General features: G+C 44.9%; 1 protein-coding gene across 5 annotated transcripts in view; it reads right to left on the reverse strand.

The window, feature by feature from the left end:
- AMBRA1 (autophagy and beclin 1 regulator 1) overlaps window positions 1-26,644 on the reverse strand; it is a 145,747-nt gene that overhangs the window by 83,352 nt on the left and 35,751 nt on the right. For all 5 annotated transcript variants that reach the window (XM_040328190.1, XM_040328189.1, XM_040328191.1 and 2 more), the window contains exons 6-7: window positions 23,170-23,236; window positions 20,881-22,358 (exon numbers count right to left, since the gene is read on the reverse strand). In XM_040328190.1, coding sequence (XP_040184124.1) covers window positions 20,881-22,358; window positions 23,170-23,236 — 1,545 coding nt within the window. The remainder of the gene's footprint in view (window positions 1-20,880; window positions 22,359-23,169; window positions 23,237-26,644) is intronic.

Here is a 26,644-nt window from a genome sequence, read left to right on the forward strand (position 1 = left end):
ATGGCTACATGGAGTTGTTCTGTACACCGAATGGGTACTGGCCACTCCCCAGAAACATTTCCTGCTAGTGTGATTGGCTTACGAGAAAAAAAAAAAAAAAAAAAAAAAGGGTGATGGGAAGGGATCTCCAGCAGAGCTTCAGCTCCATTCCTGTGTGGAGGGGGGCGTGCCCCTTTCCTTCCAACCAGCAACCATAAGGCTTCATTTCCACTGGCGTTTTTACAGCCACTTTTCTGAGCGTTTTTTACAGCTTAAAAACGCCTGTCCATGTTATTCTATGGCATCATGCCCACATAGACATTTTTGAGCTGCAAATGGCATAGGCGTTTTTGAGCTGTAAAAAAAAAAAAACGCAGGACCAGGGCGTTCTGAAGCTCCAGAGTAGAGCTGTAAAAACGCCAGACGTTAAAAAACGCTCGAAAACGCGACCGCGGCATTTTTAAAGCTGCAGCTCACAAAAAAAAAGTTTTTTTTTGTTTTGTTTTTACAAAATAAACATGGACAGGCGTTTTTAAGCTGTAAAAAAGCCTAACAGTGGCTGTAAAAACGCCAGTGGAAATGAAGCCTAACTCTTCACTGAGCTCTGCAGAATGTAGCCAGCTCTCCGTCCCCTTTTTTCTCAACTCTCTCAGACAAGCTTTATAAATTCAGCACGTTGAATGAATGTAGAGAATAGAATAGATGGAGGTACAACTTCTGTAGGAGGATTGGTTTCAAATCTGTATCACACGAGTCACTTTACTGGGTATACAGTGCATCCGGAAAGTATTCACAGTGCTTCACTTTTTCTAAATTTTGTTACAGCCTTATTTCAAAATTAAATTCATTATTTTTCTCAAATTTCTACAAACAATTCCCCATAACGACCACGTGAAAAAATAAGTTTGCTTAAAATCTTTGCAATTTTATAAAGATAAAAAAAAAAAAAAAAAATAATAATAATCCCATATACAGAAGTATTCACAGCCTTTGCTCAATACTTTGGCGAAGCCCCTTTGGCACCAATTACAGCCTCAAGTCTGAGTATGATGTTACAAGCTTGGCACACCTATTTTTCAGCAGTTTCTCCCATTCTTCTCTGCAGGACCTCTAAAGCTCCATCAGGTTGGATGGGGAGTGTCGTGCACAGCCATTTTCAGATCTCTCCAGAGATGTTCAATCAAATTCAAGTCTGGGCTCAAGTCTGGGCCACTCAAGGTCAGTCAGAGAGTTGTCTCGTAGCCACTCATCTTGACTGTGTGCTTAGGGTCATTGTCCTATTGGAAGATAAACCTTTGCCCCAGACCATAGCGCTCAGGAGTAGGTTTTCATCAATGATGTCTCTGAACATTGCTGCATTAATCTTTCCCTCAATCCTGACTAGTCTCCCAGTTCCTGCTGCTGAAAAACATCCCCACAGAATAATGCTGCCACCACCATGCTTCACTGTAGGGATGGTATTGGCCAGGTGATGAGCGGTGCCTGGTTTTCTCCAGATATGACGCTTGCCACTCAGGCCAAAGAGTTCAATCGTTGGTTTCATCAGATCAGAGAAGTTTGTTTCTCATGGTCCGAGTCCCTTCAGGTGCCTTTTGGCAAAACCCAGGTGGGCTGCTTTTTACTGAGGCGTGGCTTCCGTCTGGCCACTCTACCATACAGGCCTGATTGTTAGAGTGCTGCAGAGATGGTTGTTCTCCTAGAAGGTTCTCCTCTGCACAGCAAAGCTGAAGCTCTGTCAGAGTGACCATCAGGGTCTTGGTCACTTCCCTGACCAAGGCCCAGAAACTGGAGATAGACAGCGCATGGACCAGAAGCAATAATCTAACCATATCACTGCATGCTGGTCCCAGTTTTAGAGGACCTAAAAATGGAAGCTACACATAGGGTTTTCCAGTGTTTCAAATAAACTTGATTGCAACAGAGAGAATGGACCACCATGAGATCTTCACCCTCTGATGCATTTTTCTCAAAGGGCTTAAATCGCCAAAATCTAACATTAGGTCCATGGCTGGGTGAAATGAATATGAATCCTGGAGGAGTCAATGGTTGGTCTGTTGCAAAAAATAAATAAATAAAAAATTGTATGTATTCAAGACTTTGAAAAGCCTGTGTTTGGCTTCATTCTTCAGGACCTCAAAGTGAACGGAGGAGAGCAAGGGCAAGCTCTGGAGCGAACATTGCACCAAGGGATCAGAGGGGGATGCTGGTTGGTCCTTAGTTGTTGCAAGAGCTGTATTTGGAAAAGGACACAGACCAGATGTATGTGACACTTTACCAGGGTTCCATTGAACCCTAAACTTCCTGCAGAAGGTTTTAAGGGGTTTTTGAGCATTAAAGTGGGTGTAAACCCACTCTCATCCTTTCTAAACGACTGCTATAGTGCTGATCTATAAGGATATGCATGCAGGAGGCATCTATCCTTACCTGTCAAATGTTTCCCCTCCGTCTGTTATAAGAACCAAAAAACTTCAGATTCTGTGGGTGATCTGTTATCTGGAGCTCTGTGGGTGGAGTCGTAATGTCAGTAGACTCCCCCGCCCTCCTCTACACTCCCCTTGTCAACATGCATTTTTTCCTATGTATTCCTTACACTGAATTCTGCTGCGATCACCAACATCCAGTCAAAATCCAGAAAAGTAACCACATGACTTCAGAAAAGGAGTGGGGGTGGGAATTAAAAAATAATGCTCGTCTCCAGGCTAGTGCATGAGATATGCAAATAACCTGTCGCTCACAGCTGGGGGGCGGAACAGACTCAGATTTTTCTCTGCAAGTCCGTTTTATTTCACTGAACAATAAAAGAGGATTGCTCAGAGCTGGATTAACTCTGTGTGGCAAGACTGGGCACAGATGATAGGAAATCTTATACTCTACATTGTGACATCAAAAAAATAAATACCGTATTTATCGCGGTATAACACGCTCCCGCGTATACCGCGCACCCCTAAAGTTCCCCCCGAATCCTGTGGGGAAAAAAAAAATTTTTGTACTTACAGTTTTGGCGTCTTGCGCGGCGGCCTCATCGGGTCCGTCTGCAGCTTCGGGTGTCCTCTTCGTCGGGTCCGGCGTCCTTCTGCAGCTTCGGGTGTCCTCTTCGTCGGGTCCGGCGTCCTTCTGCGGCGTCCTCCCTGCGCCGAGTTTGAATACTGCGCTGACATATACAGAGCGCAGTACACTCGTGTATTGTCGGGCAGGCTCGGCAACTCTCGCGCTGACGTCCAGGACGTGAGCACGGAAGGAGCCGAGACTGCCCGACTATACCCGAGTGTACTGCGCTCGGTATATGTCGGCGCAGTATTCAAAATCAGCGCGGGAAAGCGGGTATCGGCGTATACCGCGCACCCACGATTTTGCCCTGATTTTCAGGGCAAAAAAAAGTGCGTGGTATACGCCGATAAATACGGTAAAACAAAATTTGGAGTGTTGCCCCTCATAAGTTCCCATTGACACAACTGATTTTTATCAAATCTATAAGGGGGGGGGGACCCATGATATATTGGGTTGATGGTCATGGTCAGTGGGAAGAATACTCCCATGACCATCAACCCAATATATCATGGGTTGTAGATATAGTAATTGTTAGCAGGGTTTCCCTATATAGATATAAGCAGGACCATTTCTACACATTCAATCTCACAACAATGTATTTTTATTTATACCGTGCCTCATCTATGAACTGCAGAGACAGCTATTTCTTTAGTTGCAGCTCTATTCATGAGAAAGCACTGACCTCAATAAGCCACTGTCTGTCTAAGCAAAATCTATGTATCTTAGCGAGCTGATAAAACGTATTCCTGGGACCACAGCCTCCGCTATCGAGTCTCAGCGACATCAATTCCCAGGAAATTAACAGACTGCAATCTTATGGCTATTATTACAGTTATTTTGTGCATCAGCAATATTCTTAGCTCCTGAAAGGACTGGAAAAAAAATGAAAAAATGTAACACAAAAAATTGACTTTAAAGATTATCCTCCGGTGGGAACAGGACAAGTCTATTCACACATATAGGATACAACTACAGCCCTAAAGTTCTGACAGCGCAAAGTAAAGTAATCCCTTCATTTCCGGGGTTTTTAATGGGCTTTCATGATCACGTTCTTAGGCAAAACGTATTTTATACAGTATGGGAAGGACTAGAACAGGGATCCTTAAACTACGGCCCTCCAGCTGTTGCGGAACTACACATCCCATGAGGCATTGTAAAACTCTGACATTCACAGACATGACGGGAATTATAGTTCCTGAACAACTGGAGGGCCATAGTTTGAAGACCCATGGACAAGAACCTCAAATCAGGTTTTTACATCTACTTTTGCCCATGTTAGGAATATTTTCCAGATGTTTTATAGAGTTTCTGCATATAAAAGTGTTGAAGGGCTAAAAAGGGAATCAATGGAAGCACATACACTATTACCAAAAGTATTGGGACGCCTGCCTTTACACGCACATGAACTTTAATCATGGCATCTGTCTTGGTCCGTAGGGTTCAATATTGAGTTGGCCCACCCTTTGCAGCTATTACAGCTTCAACTCTTCTGGGAAGGCTGTCCACAAGGTTTAGGAGTGTCTATGGGAATGTTTGACCTTTCTTCCAGAAGCAGATTTGTGAGGTCAGGCACCAATATGGACGAGAAGGCCTGGATCACAGTCTTCACTCTAATTCATCCCAAAGGTGTTCTATCAGGTTGTCAGGACTCTGTGCAGGCCAGTCAAGTTCCTCCACCCCAAACTCCCTCACCCATGTCTTTATGGACCTTTCTTTGTGCACTGGGGGGGGGGGATTATGATATGGGGTTGTTTTTCAGGGGTTGGGCTTGGCCCCTTAGTTCAAGTGAAGGGAACTCTTAAGGCGTCAGCATACCAAGACATTTAGGCTGCATTCACACCTGAGCGTTTTGTCGCCTGAAGCGCGACGCTCAAAAACGCTAGGAGGGGAAAAAAATACATTATTCCCTATGGAGATGGTTCACATCTCCACTCCAAAACGCCTGACGCCGAACGCCTGAAGCTCAAACAAGTTACGGACCTTTTTTTGTCGTGCGAATCAGGCAGTTTTGAGCGTTTCTATTTACCATAGAAAGTAACGGAAACGCTCGATTCAAGCGACTAGCGCGACAAAGAGTTTGCTACGGGTGTTTTGTCGCTTTAAATCAATAGAACATTTCACCCAGGCAGAAGATAAAAAAAATCTACCAACATAGCAACAAGTGATGAAAAGATGATCATTTTTCCTATTGGCTAAAATAAAAAACTTTGAAGTACAAAAACGTCGGACGACGCTGTATGCAAACGCGCAAATAAGCATGAATACGCACGACAAAAACAACCGAACGACCTACGCTCAGGTGTGAATGCAGCCTTAGGGCAATTTCGTACTCCCAACTTTGTAGGAACAGTTGGGGGATGGCCTCGTCCTGTTCCAACATGACTGCACACCAGTGCACTAAGCAAGGTCCATAAAGAAATGGATGAGCCAGTTTGGGGTGGAGGAACTTGACTGGCCTGCATCTCAACCCGATAGAACACCTTTGGGATAATTTAGAGTGGAGACTGCGAGCCAGACCTTTTCCATCATCAGTGCCTGACCTCACAAATTTGCTTCTGGAAGAATAGCCAAACATTCCCATAGACACACTCCTAAACCTTGTGGACTGTTCCCAGAAGAGTTGAAGCTGTTGCAAAGGGTGGGCCAACTCAATATTAAACCCTACAGACCAAGACTGGGATGCCATTAAAGTTCATGTTAAAGGCAGGTGTCCCAATACTTTTGGTAATATAGTATATACTGAGAGTGTTCCCCCCCCATATACACACACACACAGTTTATTTTCCGTTCTTCATTCCCAAGCAGCTTTGTTTATGAGAAGCATTAAATGCAGGGGATTCTGATTCTCTGGGCAAGTTTGAATATAGAACAAGCAGCAAAAGCCTGCTACCCTACCAGGGGCAAGGCAATGTGTATAAAAATCTGATTAACCATAATGACTTTGTTTCAATGTTTCCAGGATGGCATTAACAGGTATATTTTTTGCAGCCGCGCTTTAAATACCTTATGTAATCATTATCAAAACCCCTTTTACACAAGAGGATTTATAATTCATATTTAAGTGGCCTTGTGTACGGCTACGAGCAGCCGCCGTCTGTCCTAAAAAATAAACATGAATGTGCCATTTCAGGACACAGCGAAGTCCTAATTCAAGGTTCATCCTTCTGCCTCTGTTCCCCAGAGAGGAGGCGCTGCCAGCTATCTGCCATTTCTGCCCCCCAGAGGGAGCCGTTTAAGTACAGCGAGCGCATCTCCGATGAGTTTCACTTCCTTTGAGGCGGGTGGCTGTGCCCTGGCACACAACAATTAGGGTCAGGAGACCCATCATCCCAACAGTTGTAAGGTTTGCGGTTACGAGTACAACCAAATGGAGCCAAAAATGTGGCCCTCCGGCATTGCCCGTGTATGCATATGGCACGGCTGCTCAATTATCTCCATCAACGTATGATGCCAAGCCAAGAACAAAAAAAAAAAAACACTTAACAGCCAAACTATGAAAATGATGCAATTGTAGGATGTTGTGCTAGTGGACTACAAAGCGTGAAGGCGGATCGCTATATTTACAGCTTCAGACGCAGACCCTGGCCGATCGCCAATATGCTTTACCAGTAGAGAACACCGCACTGCCGACACCCACTCTGGGATCCTTTCCTCCGATAACGGCTCCTTTACACCCGTCTGTTTTAAGGTTTCAAATCATCAACTAACCCTTTAGCTGACACTCGATTAGGCAACATTGTACCCCCAATTAATGTTTCGTCATTTCTTGAGACAGATATTGCCTTCATTAGGGGCAATAACCACTACTTTTTTTTACTTTTTAACCACTTCCATACCGGGCCTATTCTGGTACTTCTCTTTTTCATGCAAAAAAATACATTTTTCTTTTCCTAGGAAATTACTCAGAATCCCCAAACATTGTGTTTTTTTTAGCAGACACCCTAGGGAAAAAAGTGGCGGTCATTGCATGGTATTTGCGCAATCATTTTTCAAACGCCTTTTTGGGGGGGTGGGATGGTTTCATGAATTATACAAAAAAAATGGACAAACTTTTTATTTTTTTATGTGAAAGATGTTAAGCCGAGTAAACAGATACCCGACATGGCCTGCTTTAAAATTGCGCACACTCAGGTACTTAAAAATCTCCATAGGCAACGCTTTCATATTTTTTTACAGGTTACTTTTTGAGTTGGAGGCGCTCTAGTGCTAAAATTGTTCCACACGCTCTAACGCACACAGCGATACCTCACATGTGTGGTTTGAATGGCGTTTACATATGTAGGCGGGACTTAAATGTGTGTTCGCTTCTGAGCGCGAGCTACCGGGGGCAGGGGCATTTTACAATTATTTCTTTTTTGCATTTTTATTCCTATTACAGGGAATGTAAACATCCCATGTAATAGGAATCTATTGCGACAGGTCCTCTTATGGAGAGATGCGGGCTCAATAAGACCCCACATCTCTCCTCCAGGCTGGAAAGCATGAGATGAGATCAGGGGGGGGGGGGGGGGGGGAATCACTATCTCATGCCAACATCCACGATCGCGGCTTTGTTTACTTTCGGGAACCCGGGCGTGACGTCATAACCTCGCGCCCAGGCCTCCGACGGTCATAGAGATGACTGGTGACCATTTGGGTCACCGGAAATCTCTATCCTCGTGAGCGGATACTGCCGCTATGATTGTTCTTATGGTGCACTGAATCGCCAGCTGCAAAGAATGATGCCTGTAGCTGCAGGCATCATTCAGGATATCGTCCCCGAAAGTCCAGGACGTCATATGATATCCAGTGATAGGGAAGTGGTTAATATAGGAAAAAAACCATTTATAAATAAAATCTGCCAAATGATCACTTTTAGGCCTCGTGCACACTGGACGTTATAATAACGCCAGTAGCTTTGCAGCGAATTCTTCCAACTTTTTGACAAAAGCGTTTTTCTGCATTAGCGTTTCCCAACGGCGCAGGTGCACTCAGCATGACTTTTTTTGTGAATGGCATTCGGGTTAATGCCGTGTTTTTGCGCATTGCACAGGAATCTGCCGGTCCCACGGGAGTGACGCCATTGCCGCTCCGGCCAATCACAGCGGAGCGGCAAAAACAGGAAGAAGCTCCAGGGGACATGGCGGTGGATTGGACCGGAGGAGGACTTCAGGGGCTTCGATCCAAGGTAAGTGCCACATGAGCTGTGCATACTAGCTTATTATGCCTTTCTCTTGCAGGCGTTTTTTTTTTTTTTTTTTTAATCGTGAGTGTTTACTTCCTCTTTAAAGTATATAGAGTTATTGACTAAGGCTGATAAAGCGACATCATGGATAGAACGCCAGGAGCCCCAAGGTGGTCACACATTGGACAATATGTTCAACAACTGTGCCTTTACAGTGCACAAGATATTGTATTCAGAATGCCCCGGGGATTGGTGTCACCATATGAAGTTGCTGGATTATTCTGTTATAGTCAGATAGATAAATCAGCATTCTTTCATACTATAGGAGGGGAGTCACCCAGTCAACTATGAATGGTGGATGTGCCTAATGAGGGAGCTGGGGATCTCCTGAATGTTCCAGACTCAGAATTACAGCTATTTATTCCATAGAGATCCAGACTGCATTTCCCAACAAGTATTCCCAATACCCAACTAGGTAAGAGTTAAAAGGAATCACTGGAAGAAATGCAGGGCAAGAGGAAGCCCCCACCATCTGCTTCTATATATAACTTGAGCCCCTAGCAGAGATTCCGCAGAATGAGGGCAGCACCTGTCTGCTCAGTGGATGCTCACTGACAAGAGGAGTTGCATCTGGAGGCTGCCAGGAAAGCCGGACAGACCTTCGCCTGGTGAACTTCCATTTCCTGGAGAGCGCTTATGGTTCAGGTGCTCCCCATTGGGAGAAGAGAATTGCCAATTCCCCCTGTCAGCACTGCTTGTGGTTGCAGGAAAGGAATATTTTTTTTTGTTGCATTAAATATCTTCCTTTACCTTAGTGCAGTCCTCCTTCACTTACCTCATCCTTCCATTTTGCTTTTAAATGTCCTTATTTCTTCTGAGAAATCCTCACTTCCTGTTCTTCTGTCTGTAACTCCACACAGTAATGCAAGGCTTTCTTCCTGATGTGGAGAAAGCCTCTTGAGGAGGGGGGGGGGGGAGGGGGCGAGCGGGAAAGTCAGGAGACTCTCTACTTTGCAGATAGAGAGAGAAGCTGTGTGTAAGTGGGCGTCCTGACTTTCTTGCTCGCCCCCTCAAGAGGCTTTCTCCACACCAGGGAGAAAGCCTCGCATTACTGTGTGGAGTTGCAGACAGAAGAACAGGAAGTGAGAATTTCTCAGAAGAAATAAGGACATTTAAAAGCAAAATGGAAGGATGAGGTAAGTGAAGGAGGACTGCACTGAGGTAAAGGAAGCTATTTAGGGAATTTTTTTTCCCTTTACAACCCCTTTAAAAAAAAGGTACAAGTTTTACAGTACTTTGTAACCCCATACAATATCTCAACCTACTGATGAGAAAAAACTGATACCTTGTAGACCACATTTAGTATCTTCAACAAAATCAAAGTTTTCCATTAGCTGGGAAGCTAGCAATGGCTGACTCAGGACAGTGTGTTTGATTTTATTCGACAATATCTACAAATTACTTAAAAAGTGATTAATGTGAAATGAGAGGAATCAAGCCAGATTTCCCCTGAGCTTTCCAGCTATGAGAGTCTGTCTGCAGCAACTGGCTGCAAGTGTTCAAGGTGACGTTGCCAGGGGCAAACCCAGTGCGATTCTGCCAAAATCAATCAGTGGTCTTTACGGTATCCACATGTGTCCATTCACATTTCAAAGCAAAACATTGTATGCCAGCGCTATGATCACAAGGCCTGAAGCAGACGACAGCAAATAAAAATCAGAAGCAACAGAGCATTACAATGTGCTCTACAGTATATCTCCAGGAGAACTCATTCCTTCAAGATGATCTTTGCCAAGCACTAAACCGAGATTTGTCACTTAGAATAGAGCTAATCCCAATTATCAAAATAGTAAATATATATATATATATATATATATATATATATATATATATATATATATATATATATATATATATATATATATATATATATATTTCTGTAATCTACTGGATTTGATTAGCAGAACTGTAGCTCAGTGGTTAGCACTTCTGGGGTTCTCAGTTTGAATCTTGGCCTTTATGGAGTTTTCACATGGTCCCTCTGTTCATTCTACTTTCCTCCTACACTAAAGCCTCGTACACACACGATCATATTTTCCGACAACAAATGTGCGATGGCAGTGTTTTGCCGCAAAATCAGACCGTTTGTACGCTCCATCAGACAATTGTTGGAAATTCTGACAAATTTATCTGGTCGGATTAACCGATCGTGTGTGCAGAAGTCAGTCGAGAAAAAAATAAAAAAAAAATAAAAATAAAAAGTACAAACACGCATGTTCCGAACCAATACTAACCATAGCACAACATTAGCAGAAGTTGCCCAAGCGGTGGCGCTAAAGAGCTGAAAAACCACGTAGTTTCATGTATGTTGGCTAAAAAAGTTCTGCCATCTGTATGCAATACAAGTTCACAGCCAACTCCCTTCGCACAAAATTCCATGCATTTGTCCGACGGAAATGCGATCGCGTGTACGAGGCTTTTAACAAGCTGGTGGATTAGGTGGCTATTGTCTAATAGAAACTACAAGTCCCGTGAGGCATTGCAAGGCTGACAGTTACAAGCATTAAGCCCTGTACATGGCCCAGAACCTCATCAGGAAAAAAACATTTAATCTCTTGCCGGCAGAGTGTACAGACACACTCCGTTCAAAAGAACCGCAGTTCTTTTGAATGGAACGAACGCGGTGACGTCATCGACAAGCATGCGCTCATCAAATTTGATGCTGTCGCCATCTTGTCCAAATGTCTGTGTGCTCTGCATACAAACTATTTTGCCATGTCACATGTAACGTGAAAAAACACACAAAATGCATAGGCGTAAATCAGGGTTAAATTGGCCCCTAGTACATGCGTTCCATGCATCCATGTATGTGGGGTAGAACTCTTAGACTGTAAGCTCCTTGAGGGCAGGGACTGATGTGAATGTACAATATACGTAAAGCACTATGTGAATACATAAAAAAAATTGTTCTCTTCCGATTTGCAACTTTTAGGCTCCATGTACACGGGGCGTTTTACAACCTCTCCTGAACAATTTAACTTGACAGATCGCAACCAACGTTTAAAAAAATCCGTTTTGCCACATTTACATGCCGCATTTGCGCTTAGAAGCGTTTTGTCAAAAATGAAAATCACATGTAAAACAAAATGCGAGTTGCCGCATTTACAAGCTGTAAATGCCTCCGAACATCCCTCATAAACGCATTTTTTTTTTATTTTCAAAAAATGTTTCTAAACTCAACTGCCTAGAAACGACCCCGTGTACATGTACTGATAAGATAACAGGGTAGAGTTCAGGGGCAGCTGGAAAAAAAAAAAACACCCAACTTCTCCTGAACGTCCGTTTACCAGCAGCAGTGTACATGAAGCCTTATAGGAATATCACCTTTTGCAAAGATCCTTGTTCAAAAACTTATGAGAAGACAATGGTCTACCAACTGTGCTGCTGCGTTGGAACCTAATGGAGACTAGAAATGGCCACGCTGACGCACTTTGCTGAGGCATGTTCCACTAATTGTCACCATTAGGAAGCCAATGCAGAGCAACAGTATTCAGCTAAAGCGGAAGGTGCATGTAGACAGGAAGGAGCGGAACCGGCGGATCCCGGAGCCGGCGGATCCCCGCAGAGCCGGTGGATTTGACAGGGCGGTCCCTGCACACTGTGCAGGGACCGCCCTGTCTTTTCTCTGCTCCCCCCCTATGGGGGGGGGGGGTCGGATGAACACAGACCATATGTCTGTTCACCCGATCAGGTAGACGGAAGGAAAAAGTAGGTTTTTCCTCCGTCACACTTTTGCGGATCGGATGTCAGCGGGCATGTCACCGCTGACATCCGCGGCTCCATAGAGGAGCACGGAGCGCCTGTACAGGTCCGCAAAAAAAAACTGACAGACGGACCTGTACTGGAGCTCAGTGTGAAAGAGCCCCAAAGCTTTACAAATGTAAATTCGATAAAATGTTTGGGGGGTAACAAGTAATTTTCTAGCAAAAAATTTAATAATTTTAACTTGAAAACAAGTTGAAAAATAGGCCTGGTTAAGAGAGACAAGTACACACTTTGGAGGGATAAGCTTTGTTCACATTTCAGGTCTGAGGTTTACTACCACTAACAATGGACATGCCTTGAATTGGGTTTTGATACGGCAAAAATGCAATAATTGCCAACCATCTCCTTGGCCTACTGGCTCATAGGTACAACTGAACACAGGCCATCTACTCAGCAGTGTTCTTGCATACTGATCCACAGATCATACTTCATAATAAAACATTGGAATGCTACCAAACCTTGCTGCTTCCATCTATACAATACATTCCGATGAGCAGCTCCCATTACACCAAACCCCCCCCCCCCCCACTAATAATATGCACACATATTATGATGCACCACCAACAGTATCAGTCAACCATCCCCTGCTCATTAGGCATGCAATAGCTGAGTCATTAACCGGAAGAGAGATAATTAACCTAGCACCTCCGATGTGTGATGTGCGTGAAACCTCTCATTTTCCATCTCTGTCAGGGAACAGGTCTCATCTCCTCTATAGGCTCATCTCTCGCTGTGAGGTCCTGACTTTTGCAATGTGTTATTAAGAACAGTTTTTGTGTCAGCTCTGAACATGTATCGTATTGCCTCTAATTGTTATATCCAAATGAATGCCTGCAGCAAATCACACCCTGCAGCTTTCTATATGTCAGTTTGGAGAGATTCATCATGGGAGAAAGCATCCTCTATAGCCAGCTGGTGCTGGTGTTATTACAGAACATTCACATGCACAGCTGGAGGGAGAGAGTGGGATACATATATATGAAGCTAGGCCACCTATATATAGAACGGCTGCACCTAGATAAGGGCTCAGCTACTTACTGTCCCTTTATACATAGAGACATATCTGCTGTACGAGGAAAGATTGTGCCACCAAATTCAATTCACAATGGAGTTCTGAAGTTTCATTTGCAACAGATTTTCCTGAAAAGTATGGTGGTGAAGTGGACGGGGCATTTCAGGGGTCCTGGGCTCAGATTTCATCAAGTACAGTATTCTGCATGCATCAAAACAAAAACTGTCTGGTTACCTGAGCAAATCTCTTATCATACAGTATCGCACAAAAGTCAGTACAACCCTCACATTTTTGTAAATAATTTTCTTCTATCTTTTCATGTGACGACACTGAAGAAATGACACTTTGCTACAATGTAAAGAAGTGAGTGTACAGCTTGTATAACAGTGTAAATTTGCTGTCCCCTCAAAATAACTCAACACACAGCCATTAAAGCAGGAGTTCACCCAAAAAATGTTTTTTAACCTTAGATTGAGGCTCATTTTGTCAAGGGGAAATCGGGTAGTTTTGTTAAAATCGAAGCTGTACTTACCATTTTAGAGAGCGATCTTCTCCTCTGCTTCCGGGTATGGTCTTCGGGACTGGGCGTTCCCATTTGATTGACAGGCTTCGACGGTCGCATACATCACGTCACGAGTAGCCGAAAGTCGGTGCGGCTCTATACGGCACCTGCGCACCGATGTTCGGCTACTTTCTGAAAATCGTGACACGATGTATGCGACCGTCGGAAGCCTGTCAATCAAGTAGGAACGCCCAGTCCCGCAGCCCATACCCGGAAGCGGCGGAGAAGATGCATCTCTAAAACGGTAAGTACTGCTTCGATTGAAAAAAAAAAAAAAAAAAAAAAAAAACACCCGATTCCCCTTGACGAAGCGAGCCTCAATCTAATGTAAAAAAAAAAAAAAAAAAAAAAAAAAAAAAAAAAAAAAGGTTTTTGGGTGAACCTCCACTTTAATGTCTAAACCGCTGGCAACAAAAGTGAGTACACCCCTAAGTGAAAATGTCCAAATTGGGCCCAAAGTGCCAATATTTTGTGCGGCCACAATTATTTTCCAGCACTGCCTTAACCCTCTTGAGCATGGAAGTCACCAGAGCTTCACTGGTTGTCACTGGAGTCCTCTTCCACTCCTCCATGATGACATCACAGAGCCAATAAAAATTAGAGACCTTGCGCTTCTCCACCTTCTGTTTGAGGATGCCCCACAGATATCCAACAGGGTTTAGGTCTGGAGACATGCTTGGCCAGTCCATCACCTTTACCCTCAGCTTCTTTAGCAAGGCAGTGGTTGTCTTGGAGGTGTTTGGGGTTGTTATGTTGGAATACTGCCCTGCAGACCAGTCTCTAAAGGGAGGGGATCATGCTCTGCTTCAGTATGTCACAGTACATGTTGGCATTCATGGTTCCCTTAATGAACTGTAGCTCCCCAGTGCCAACAGCTCTCACGCAGCCCCAGACCATGACACTCCCACCACCATGCTTGACTGTAGGCAAGACACACTTGTCTTTGTACTCCTCACCTGGTTGCCGCTTCACACCATCTGAACCAAATAGGTTTATCTTGGTCTCATCAGACCACGGGACATGGTTCCAGTAATCCATGTCCTTAGTCTGCTTGTCTTCAGCAACCTGTTTGCGGACTTTCTTGTGCATCATCTTTAGAAGAGGCTTCCTTCTGCAATGACATGCAGTGTGCGGCGTATGGTCTGAGCACTGACAGGCTGACCCCCTGGATATGACACTGAGCACATGCACTCAACTCCTTTGGTCGACCATGGCGAGGCCTGTTCTGAGTGGAATCTGTCCTCTTAAACTGCTGTATGGTCTTGGACACCGTGCTTCGGCTCAGTTTCAGGGTCTTGGCAATATTCCAATAGCCTAGAGACCATCTTTATGTACAGCAACAATTTTTAATTTTATTTTTTAGAATCTCAGAGTTCTTTGCCATGAGGTGCCATGTTGAACTTCCAGTGTCCAGTATGAGAGAGTAAGAACAGCAAATTTAACACACCTGCTCCCCATTCACACCTGAGACCTTGTAACACCAACAAGTCACGAGACAATGGGAGGGGGGAAATAGCTAATTTGGCCCAGTTTGGACAATTTTCACTTAGGGGTGTACTCACTTTTGTTGCCAGCGGTTTAGACATTAATGGCTGTGTGTGGAGATATTTTGAAGGAACAGAAAATTTACAATCTAAGGCTGCATTCACATCTAGGCGGACGAAATCGCGGCGTTTTGTCGCCGCAAATCGCGGTAAAAATAGCGGCGTTTTGTACCGCGATTTGCGGCGACAAAACGCCGGTATTGTCCGCCTAGATGTGTCCCAAGATGACCCCCTCTATGGAGATGATTCCCATCTCCTAGCCGAACGCTCGAAGACGCCTGAAAAAAAGGTCCGGGACCTTTTTGCAGGCGACAGGCGTCCCGGGGTGGAGATGTGAACCATCTCCATAGAGGGACATCTGTTTTCAGCCCTCTGGCGGCAGCGGCGTAGCGCTACAGGCGTAAAAACGCCTAGATGTGAATGCAGCCTTACACAAGCTGTACACTACTTTACATTGTAGCAAAGTGTCATTTCTTCAGTGTTGTCACATGAAAAGATAGAATAAAATATTTACAAAAATGCGAGGGGTGTACTCACTTTTGTGAGATACTGTACATTAGTATGGCAGGAGGTTAAAGGGGTTGTAAAGGTTTGGGGAGACACTGGGATGTGGTCCCAAGGGAGGGGCGAGCACACCAACCCTCAGCCAGAACGGCTTGGATGATGGGGGCAAGCTTACTGAGGAGGAACAAATTCAGACAAAGAAAAAAAAAAAAAAAAACACATTTAGAAGCGAAGTTGAAGGAAAAGGTAAGTGAACCAACAATGCACTAGCTTAAAAAGGAACCCATTTAGAAAACAAACCTTTACAACCCTTTTAAGGCTGGCCATAGACGAATAGCTCAAATCTCAAATGGTTCTGCAGGAGATTCAAACTGTGGGCAGCCTGAATGTACCAAGTTAATTGATCGATCAACTTCAGTACAACCAGCCTGCTGGATTCACTTGTAAATTTTGCTCACAGGCGTTCTAGCCACTAGCAATAATCACTGTCTTCTCCAAGCGGGGGCGGCTTTGGCTTCCCCCGCCAGATCACAGAAGGAAGCAGAGGCCTGCAGAAGGCCGCGGCCTCAATTACCGGCCGGCGCAGCCCGGCGGGGCACACAGACACAGGATACCCCAGCTGCGCCCCCCCCCCCCCCAGGTCGATAATTCTAGTTGCAATTGCGACCTAGCTCCTGGGGTTTATCGAACCCCCGTATTAAAAATCAGCATATCTTAAAGTTATACTAAACACGCACAGTTTAACTTACAGTATCCCTTCTCTTGCTTTATGGGGACGATGGCACCAATTTGAATTGAATTAAACATCTAAGCACCATTTTCCTAACCAATATACAGCTGTCGCATGACCCAGCTCTTTCCCAGCCTGCCTGCTGTGAAACAGTGGCAGGAGGAGCTTCTACTCCAGCCTGTGTCTTAGAACAACAAGGAAGTGAAGCCTCCTTCAAGATGTAAAATTCCACTCTCATTGTGTTTAGCTGGTTCGTGGGCATGGAGGGAGTGGGCTGTCAGCTAGCATTGTGCCCAAGCCTACATATGTGACTCTATAGTCACACGTACTGCTTAGATGCGATAGGGTGGAAATGCTCAGGGTAGAAAATAAACTGAAAACCGAGCATGTGCAGAGCTGCCAACACGGCTCTGCAAAATCCCCAACTGCATTGGGGACACAGACAGAAGGGGGGGAGATAGAGGACAGCAGGATCAACCAGTTTTTAATGTGGGTTTATTGACACTTCTATCCATCTCTATCTGGATGGATGTATAGATTTGATCTGGAAGATTCCATTGCCAGCTTGTTTTAAAAAAGTATCCTCACCCTGTCATTATTGACCTACCGTGTTTCCCCGAAAATAAGCCTGGGTCTTATATTAATTTTGGCAACAAAAGACACAGTAGGGCTTATTTTTCGGGGTAGGTCTTACCATGTAATGTGCTGTCTTTTCTCTCCCCCTCTCTCTCTGTCAGGAATCCCCAGAGTGAACCAAGTTAAAATGCCTGTAAAATCCTATAATCCACTCCATTACAGTATTACATAATGTACAATGTGTGCGTTTCTGTAAAAAAATTGTGCCAAATACCTTCATTATAGGGCCACTCTGAGCTTCTGTGACCCGCCAGGGCTCTCTTCTCCACAATTATATTACAGAAACACACACATTGTATATTATATATTACTGTAATAGAGTGGATTATAGGATTTTACAAGCATTCTAAACTAGGGCTTATTTTCGGGGTAGGGCTTATATTGCAGCCCTCTTGGAAAATATCGCTAGGTCTTACTTTCGGGGAAACCCGGTAGTACAATAATGCAACCAGGGCAATCTAAAAAGTCTGAACTCATATTCATATTTGCTTTAAGTCAGAGACTCACTAGGCATAAAAAAAAAAAAAAAAAAAAAGAATCCTGAGCCTCATCTTTAAAAATAAAAGTGTGCACAACATCAGCTGCTGACAGTGCAGGCAGAAAGAAAAGCAAGGAAAAAGGGAAAAAAAAAAAAAAAAGGAAATGCAGGTGTTAGTATCTGACCACCCCCCCCCCCCCCCCAATAAATCACAACTGATAGAAGACCGACTTCTGCATTAATAAAAGAAGATTGCCACAAGAAAGAGAAGCATCATTGTAGAATTTAGTGTTTAAACTTATTGATAACCATCCTAGACCATTACTAGTTGTATTTTTGGATTTGAAGGGTACATGCAACAACAAAAAAGACAGATCCGTGATCTCATTCAGTGATACACTTTATACAAATAATGGATGAGGCATCAGTCTGCCATATAAAAAAATAATTTGCCATAATGCTGGAATATATTTGCTTCGTTTTCTGAAAACGTATGAAGTCAGTGAGGCGTGCAGGCTGAGAATACAAGATGGCTGTGTCACCTGAGAGCGTCTCTGCGCTATTTAGTGTCTGTTCAAATACCGAGTACATGTAGGCTCAGAGCTCCTATAAGCTTCTACAGCATTACTGTGCAGGCCACCAGCGCCACCAAGTGGAAAAACAGAATTCTGATTATGACAGAATAGTAACCAAATTTAATACTCATTTTTATTTAAACATACCAGGTACTGAATACATGCTAAAGTAACTGGAAGATGCAAATCACCATAATTATCTTCCATTTTTATCTGTGTAGGGGGGGCATTCTTAAACTGAACAGGTACACATTTAATGCCCTGGCCCCAGCAGAGCATACTTGCCTTTAACTCCATTTAGCTGCTGGAAGTGAGAGAAGTGTGGGGAAAAAGCCCTGTTTAAGCAGACTGGCTAAATAGATGTTACATTTATTTTTAGGGCGGAAGTCTTTGGGTGCAATGCCAGGGTCCTGCAGGCTGTCAATAGAGCTGTCGGTCCGTACCTCTTAGGCCCCTTACACACGTCCGCTCCGTTCGTCCCTCCATTACAAGTCCGTTTACGGACTTGTAATGGTTCCCTATGGGATCGCGTCCGTTAGCGGATGGAGCATCCGCTAACGTCCACGACCATCCGCGTCCGTCGGGATCCGCTTTTGCAGACGGAAGAAAACACTATTTTTCTTTCGTCCGGCGGATCGGATGCAGACGGGCAGACGGTCCGTCTGCATCCGATTCCCCATAGGGGAGAGCGGAGCAGAGACAGGGCGGTCTCTGCACTGTGTGCGGGGACCGCCCTATCCGCCGACAGCTCAGCGGGGATTACGGATGATCCCCGCTGAGCTTTTGCGGACACACGGAGCAGACACAAAAACGGTCCGCTCTGTGTGAAAGAGCCCTTAAGTGGCACTCAGATCAATGAACTACGAGAGAGCTCACCACCACCCTCAAAGTTAATTGAGAACTACAAGCTGTCAGCCACAATGGCTGAGGGTAGTTCTAGATCAATTACAGAACTCTAAATAAATGACATGGCCAGGTGGGCGGAGCCCCACACAGACTTGCCGTTTTCTTAATTTTAACAGTGTGTGCGGGGAGAGGATTGGCCACCCGCTGTCACAATAGGGGATCGGATCAGGGGTGGCGGCAGGTGATTTAGTAACGCGTTACCTATTACACCCCAAATATAAGTAACGTTACTAAAGGAGAATCTATCCTTTAAACACAAATAGGTAGATTCAGGTAGAGTTAGGCCGACTTATCTACTGACCCAACTCAGAATCTACGCTGACGTATGTTTAAGCGTATGCTCAAACAGAGATACGCTTAAACATATCTAAGATAGGACGGCTTGCGCCGTCCTATCTTAGATTGCAATATTTTGGATGGCCGCTAGGTGGCGCTTCCATTGCGGTCGGCGTAGAATATGTAATTGAGTTGATACGCCGATTCACGAACGTACGCCTGGCCGCCGCAGTCGATTTACGCCGTTTCTGTAAGGCATTAGCAGGCCTAAAGTTATTCCATCTATTCGGTGGAATAACAATGTTAAAGTATGGCCGCCGTTCCCACCGCGAGATTCAAATTTTTTACGTTGTTTGCGCAAGTCGTCCGCGAATCGGGATTAACGTCCACGTCGAAATCAATAGGCCCGTACGGTCTACTTAGCCGCAATGCACACTGGGAAATGTAGTCGCCCGGCACATGCGCAGTAAAAAAAAAAAAAAAAAAAAGTAAAAACGTGAGGTCAAGCCTCATTACCATAAACACGCCCCGCTCCAACACATTTGAATTAGGCACCCTTACGCCCGACGCATTTACGCTACGCCTCCCTAAGTAAGGAGGCTAGTACTTTGAGAATACAGTACTTGCCTCTCTTAAGGCGGCGTAGTGTAAACACGCTAGGCTACGCCGCCTTAAAATTGCGCGCCCCTACGTGAATCTACCTAAAAATGTCTAAGGTTTGGTACATCGTGCCACCCATCGACAGAACAAATTAGGTGATAATACGCAAAGGATTTGCGACAAAATATTAAACCTTTTTTTCCAGAAGAGGAGGTCCACACTTACCTACTGAGTGTAGTCCACTTCTTCTCAAATGTCTTTCTTTCTGTAGCTGGGTGTCCCAAGGCCACTGTCCCTAGCTCCGTTTGCTGGTGTCTCCTTAGCAAGCCCTGTACTAAAGGAGACACCTCCCCAAGCTGAGTGCATCCATAGACATACACAGCTGGGCTAGCCACGCCCCTGCACACTTCTTCCAGAAGTTTGTTAAGGATACTGAAAGTTCAGGGAGCTGTGCCGATTAATCCTGGACCCGGTGTCCATGACAAAATGACATCGGGGAAGTATCTGGGGGCAGAAAGAATTATAACATTGCTAAGACTTTTTTGCCTTAATGCTGTGAAGGCATTGAGGTATAAAAGTGTAGCCCTACTTTAGTGCTAGAAACAGACTGTATAATTGATGTTATTTTTTCACCACAGCGGACCCTCCAGTCTCCCCTATGGAGCGGCGGATGTCCGTAGACACGTATCTGCGGACATTTGCTGCCATGGAACCTGATCCTGCCCACAAAAACTGCTGGAGCAGGTTACATTTTACACCCTAAATATTAGTGAAATGTGCATCATGCTCCCAAAAGTGAACTTATCCTTTAACTAGGACTATGAAGAGTGGACAAAAATTATATTTTGATTGAAAAAAGGGATCATGCATTGGTTGAAATATTCATAAGTACAATAACATCCATCAAACCTGGTCGGATTGCTGACAGGGCATAATATAATCAGCCTTCCAGTGAGAATAAAAGATCAACAAAAGCTTTGCTCGGACTGCTTAACATTACAGAAGAATATTTTTTTTTGCATGTTCTGTGCCATTTCTTACCTCCTTAAAGAATCCTCTTCTGTGCTCTCCTCTGGCAGATCCTGCGGTAAGGCTTCTTGGGGTACATTCGGCGCTCTGGTGACTGTAGCAGGCTGACTGTAGACCCGTTCCCAGTGTCCAGTCTCAGGGTTATACACTACACCCACTGTTCTCTCTTCCTGTGATGTCCCTGGTTCCAAACGGGCACTTGCACCTGGCACACTTCCTATGTCTGTTCTATCCACCCCTGATGCCACAGGCTGCTCTGTGCTGCCAGCTGTCAGGCCAGCTTGGAAAGAACTGGGCGAAGGGACTGGTGGAGTTTGCCAGGATGATGTGCCTGATGCTTCAGGATAAGCTGGTGGTGTCCTTTCCCAGCGCAGCGTGTCATTGTTGAAGGTGAGCAGGTTGTGGCATGCACGACAGCGATTCAAGTGTCCTCTGGGCTGGTTGGAGCTGCTCTCGCCACTGTGTGCCTGGTTTGGCTGGTGGGAGGTGCCCGGCTGTTCAGGCTCTAGGTTATTATTGAGCATCTCATGAGCCTGTCCCTGTGATGTGCCTGATGCCCCGGGTTCAAGCTCATGTAGCCTATCATATTCCAGGAAAAAACGCCTAAGATCACACTGCAGATCCGTTCGGGCAGAGGTGGGGTGGACAGGTGGCGGAGCTCCTGAGCCCTCCTGCTCTGTGCTGGAGAATCCTCTTCCTTCGGTGGCTGAAGTATATACAGATGAGGACTCTCCTTCCTGCTGGCGCAAGACAGACAAAAAACCTACAGATGCAGCACTTGTTCTGGGAGGAGGCATGGGTTCCGTTTCCGGCCTAGATCCCATGTTTAGTACAGTGCGAGTCCACTCAGAACCAGCCATCTCTGTTGAAGGCTGCTGGTAGCGGGACAGCTGCCCTGTAAGGGAGCGGCGTGTAGGTCCCAGGCTCAGATTGCGCAGTGTGTTACCGGCTGTACTACTGTGTACACTGCTAAAGGCAGAAGGTCGGCTTAAAAGTCCGTGGTCATGCTGGGCAGATGACTGGTGCTGCTGACGTTCCAGAGAATGCTGGGGGTCACTCTGTACTGGCGAATAGGAAGTGGAGGTCAACCCTGAAGAAGTAGAGGGAGCACCAGGCGCTTCGGGGTGGGGGAACAGAGGCGAAGACAGCCGTGCACTAGAGCAACGGATGCATAGGCACAGCATATTGGGGTCTTGGCAGCATGGAGCACTGACCCCGGGGGCCCGCTCCCGCATGCGAGAATATAAGAGCCTTTGGTTGCTCTCTGTTGCGGGTGGAGGGGGTGGAGGGGGAGGAGGTGGTGAAGGTGTGGCCGAGTCTTGTACAGGAGGCTGCTCTCCAGCTTGTGTTCCAGAGGAGCGGGATGACAGCATGTGCAGGAAGTTGTGGAGCAATGGGGTACGTCGTACCGGCTGAGTCGGTAGTAGCGATCGCTGGCGGTAGATGGGGATCTCCGCGCTGTCCAGGGAAATCTCAGACTCCTCATCACTCTGAAAGAGAAAAAAAAAAAATAATCAACAATTGTGTGTGGAGTACAGAATGCAACCCGCTAAATGTGGCCGAGAGAAGACAAGAAGCAGCTTTTGTGCATTATGTGATGGCTGCCCTGCCCAGTGGTTACTGCTTCATTTGCCAACAAGAGCATCATATCTATTTACTCAATAACACAGAGGCCTTCTGAGTAAAACTTAAATTACATCCGAGAGCAATAGAGGTCAAAGAAGCACAGTTCCACAGATTTATTGAAGCAGGGAGTTGCATGCACTGCGGGTCTTTAAGAACAGCTTCCTCTCCAGCCAGGAGAGTAGCACAGTAGTGGCATCACAATTATCAACTAGCAGTTTGAGGCAACAGTGTTTTAAAATGATTTTACAATGCTGACGTACATTTTGCCTGGAATTCCTGTAATCTCCTAAACGTATATTTATCAAGGTACTGTCGTGCTACGAGTAAAATTTCCAAACTTTCCATACAACATAAATCTTTGCTTTTTGAGCTCAGGTCCACTAAGCATCTGACTGGACCAACTAGCATAGGAGGTACTGCGGTTTAATGCACTGCCTCCCAAGAACCTACTTTATGCTCCCATTTATAAGGGTTATTTTTTAATGGCGTTAAAGACTTCATGACACAGAAGATAAAATCTGATCAATGCTGCAACTAACAGGTTCACAAAGATGTAAATGTTCTTTGCAGTAAATGTAATAAAACCTTTCTATTGAGAAACCCTTGCAATTTGCATTAGGCAATAGACTTATCTTTGGGATTACATTTACATCCGAGTTATATTTACGGTCTTACCTGCTGGTTAGACGGGTTTACAATAGCAGTAAGAAGATAATGCCCAAGGGGATCAAATCGTACCAATCTAGGAGATAAACACAAGAGCATTAGAAAGAAATTACCCAGGCAGCCATTTCTTGTTGGTTTAACATGATATTTGCGCTCAGCCATTCATCAGTAAAGTATTACATATTATAACAGACAGCAACAACCTACTTGCCAGGTAAAGTAACTTTTTTTTTTTTTTTTAACAGTAAAAACTTTACTGTAAATCTTTAGGTGAGGGAAGGCTTAGAACCTCTTCCAGGTATTTCTTACCGTGTGTCCATACTGGGAGGGTTCACCCTTTTTTTAAACGGCCTGGGTGACCACTAGGCTTAAAGTTGTCGGTATACCAAGACATTTTGGGCAATTTCATGTTCCCAACTTTGTGGGAACAGTTTGGGTATGAACCCTTCCTGTGCCAACATGACTGCGCACCAGTGCTCAAAGCAAGGTCCATAAGAGACATGGATGAGCGAGTTTGGGGTTGAGCAACTTGATTGACCTGACCTCAACCCAATAGAACACCCTTGGGATGAATTAGAGCGGAGACTGCGAGCCAAGCCTTCTCGTTCAACAGTGCCTGACCTCTAAATGTGCTTCTTGAAGAATGGTCAAACATTCCCATAGACACTCCTAAACCTTGTGGACAGCCTTCCCAGAAGAGTTGAAGCCGTTCTAGCTGCAAAGGGTGGGCCAACTCAATATTGAACCCTACGGACTATGACGCCATTGAAGTTTATGTGCATGTAGGACGGCGTCACAATACTTTTGGCAATATAGTGTATAATACCATAGTCTGTACTCCAACTTTCCTACAAACTAAATATACACCGATTTCAGTTATTTTCACCAAAGACATGTAGCAAAACACATTTTGGCCTAAATTTTTGAAGAAAATGTATTTGAAAAAACTTTGACAAAAACAAAGTAAAACGTGTTTTTTTTCCCCAAATTTTCCGTCATTTTTTGTTTATTTAGCTCTAGTAGTGTGAACAAAGTGATAAAAATGTTGTTTGGGTACAGGGTTGCATGACCGCGCAATTGTCACTCAAATTGTGCCAGTGCTGAAAGCTGATAAATTAACCTGGTCAGGAAGGGGGTAAAAGTGCCCGGTATTGAAGTGGTTAAACACTGGTTGATTCCATACCTTCTGCAGCTTCTAGGCTCCCAATAATAGTGTGATGTTACACAGCACACTTGATTCCTCACAATCATTTTACCACAGACACAATGAGGCCATTCTTCCAAAAGTGACAACCCAGAATGTGTGACAGCGTCTAGCGACAGATAATAAAGTGATCTGCCTTACAGTCAGTATGAATGCAGAAAACAAGCCAAAAAGGCAGCGCAATGAAAGTTACATGCTGTGACAAGCTGCAAAGAAATGGGGACAAATGAAGTACATCTGAAATCACATGGAAGTATAAAGCACAGGCATGGACTGCAAAGCCTATATTTAGTGTGCTACCACCTCTCCATCAGGAACAAATGCATAAAAAAGGACACAAAGTTCACGAAAGTACAGAAACACTGTTAACTTCCAAGTGTCCATGTTTGGAATAGTCATCCTCACCTGATGTAAAAGTAAAAAAGTATAACTAAAAAATACAAAAAAGTTTTCTTTAGCTTTGGATTGAGGAGAGAGGGATTAGACCAGTGGTTCTCAACCTCAGTCCTCAAGTACCCCCAATGGGGCCATGTTCCCTTAGATAAAATAGCTCTTATCAATACCATGTCATTGATATCGATGTAAAGGAAAACCTGAAAACATGGCCAGTTGGGGGTACTTGAGGACTGAGGTTGAGAACCACTGGATTAAAACACCTGTCAGTTTTTTTGCCGTCTGCGCCCCCGTTAGGGAGATTCATTCTCTCTATTTGTCCTGTTTACCATTTTAATCAAAAGTGTAAGTAAAAGTAAATCCCAAATTTTGGGTTTTCCCAGAGAAAAGTAATAGAAGGGGAAATCTTCCAATGGGGACACCAGTTCTAATGGCATAAAGGCAACAGTCTACTCTGCCCCTACTCTGCATTGTCTTATCGAACCAGTTTGCGCTAGAACTGTCATGGCGGTCTACGTTTCCATTTTCACTTTCTATTAGTCACCCATTTAACTGTTTGCTTGCTACAAACATATGAATTCTGATTGGATTAAACATGCGCTCACACTTAGATCACGCCTAGTATACACTTAAAACACACCCATATCTCATGGGCTCCAATTGTACAGCCTGTAGTTGTAACCTCAGAAACACTTACTTTACTCGCGTCATAGTAGCCGAGAACTGTGTATTGTATTTCTCCACTGCAGTGTATGGAATAAATTGCAATTAGACCTTTATCGATTTGGACTCTTTGTCTCATCAGAAAGGTCTTGTTTTAAGACTCCCTAACCTGATTGAACAGATGGCTACAATAATATAAGTAAGCCAACAGGGGTTATAACCCTCCATTACTCTATCCAAAATGAAGTAAAAAAATATCTTGCCTATAAGTCTACTTCAAAGCCATAGATTTGAGTATAGTATGAATGGATTCAATAGAAACTCAAGAAAACGCAAAGACAAAACTCCCCGGCAGTATGGAAAGGGAGCCAGATCAAGCCCGCAACATCTTCAACTGCGACCAAGCTGTCAAACTGAAAAGGAGTTGGAGACGGGCAGGCAGCGAGAGCAGGCAAGGGAAGCCCTCTGTCCTGTGACGGCTTGTCGCAGCCCCGCCCACGATAGAAGGGCGCCAATTCCTCTGCAAACATATGCCTTATATCGCCCCTCCAGCAGGCCAGCCTGACCACTTAGTCTGCACACCCAGGGTTGGAAAGTCCAGGCAAGACTGCTACAATGCAGCCCAGACACCAGGATGCCATGGCGACCTGGCGCCTGGGGCTTGCCAAGCCTTGACCTAACCCGTATAGGTCAGGCACTGCCTTTTGAAAATACATGGGCCCAGATTCAGCATAGCTTGCGCTATATTTGCGGGGGAGCAGGGCAACGATTTTGAACTGCGAGGGCGCGCCGGGGCGGGAATCATTTAAATTATGCGCGCTTTCCCGACGTGCATTGCTGTAAATGACGTTGCAAGGACGTCATTTGCTTCAAAGTGAACGGCGTCCAGCGCCATTCACGAATCACTTACGCAAACGCCGTGAAATTCAAATTTCACAGCGTGGGAAGGCCGGCTATACTTTAGCATTGGCTGCCCCTACTATTAGAAGGGGCAACCTTGCGCTAAAGTTGCCGTACGGAAACTCCGTACCTGGCTTGCGCGGGGCCCGCGCAAGCTTGTGAATCAGTGGTAGTATGCAATTTGCATACTACACGCTGATCACAATGGGAGCGCCCCCTAGCGGCAAGCACAAGAATGCAGCCTAAAATCTGCGAGGCATAAGTGCCTTATGCCGCGCAGATTTTAGGCTGCAGTCGGTGTAACGAGGTTCCTGAATCAGGAGC

Source organism: Rana temporaria, chromosome 11, assembly GCF_905171775.1.
Source record: "Rana temporaria chromosome 11, aRanTem1.1, whole genome shotgun sequence".
Taxonomy (NCBI): Eukaryota; Metazoa; Chordata; class Amphibia; order Anura; family Ranidae; genus Rana; species Rana temporaria.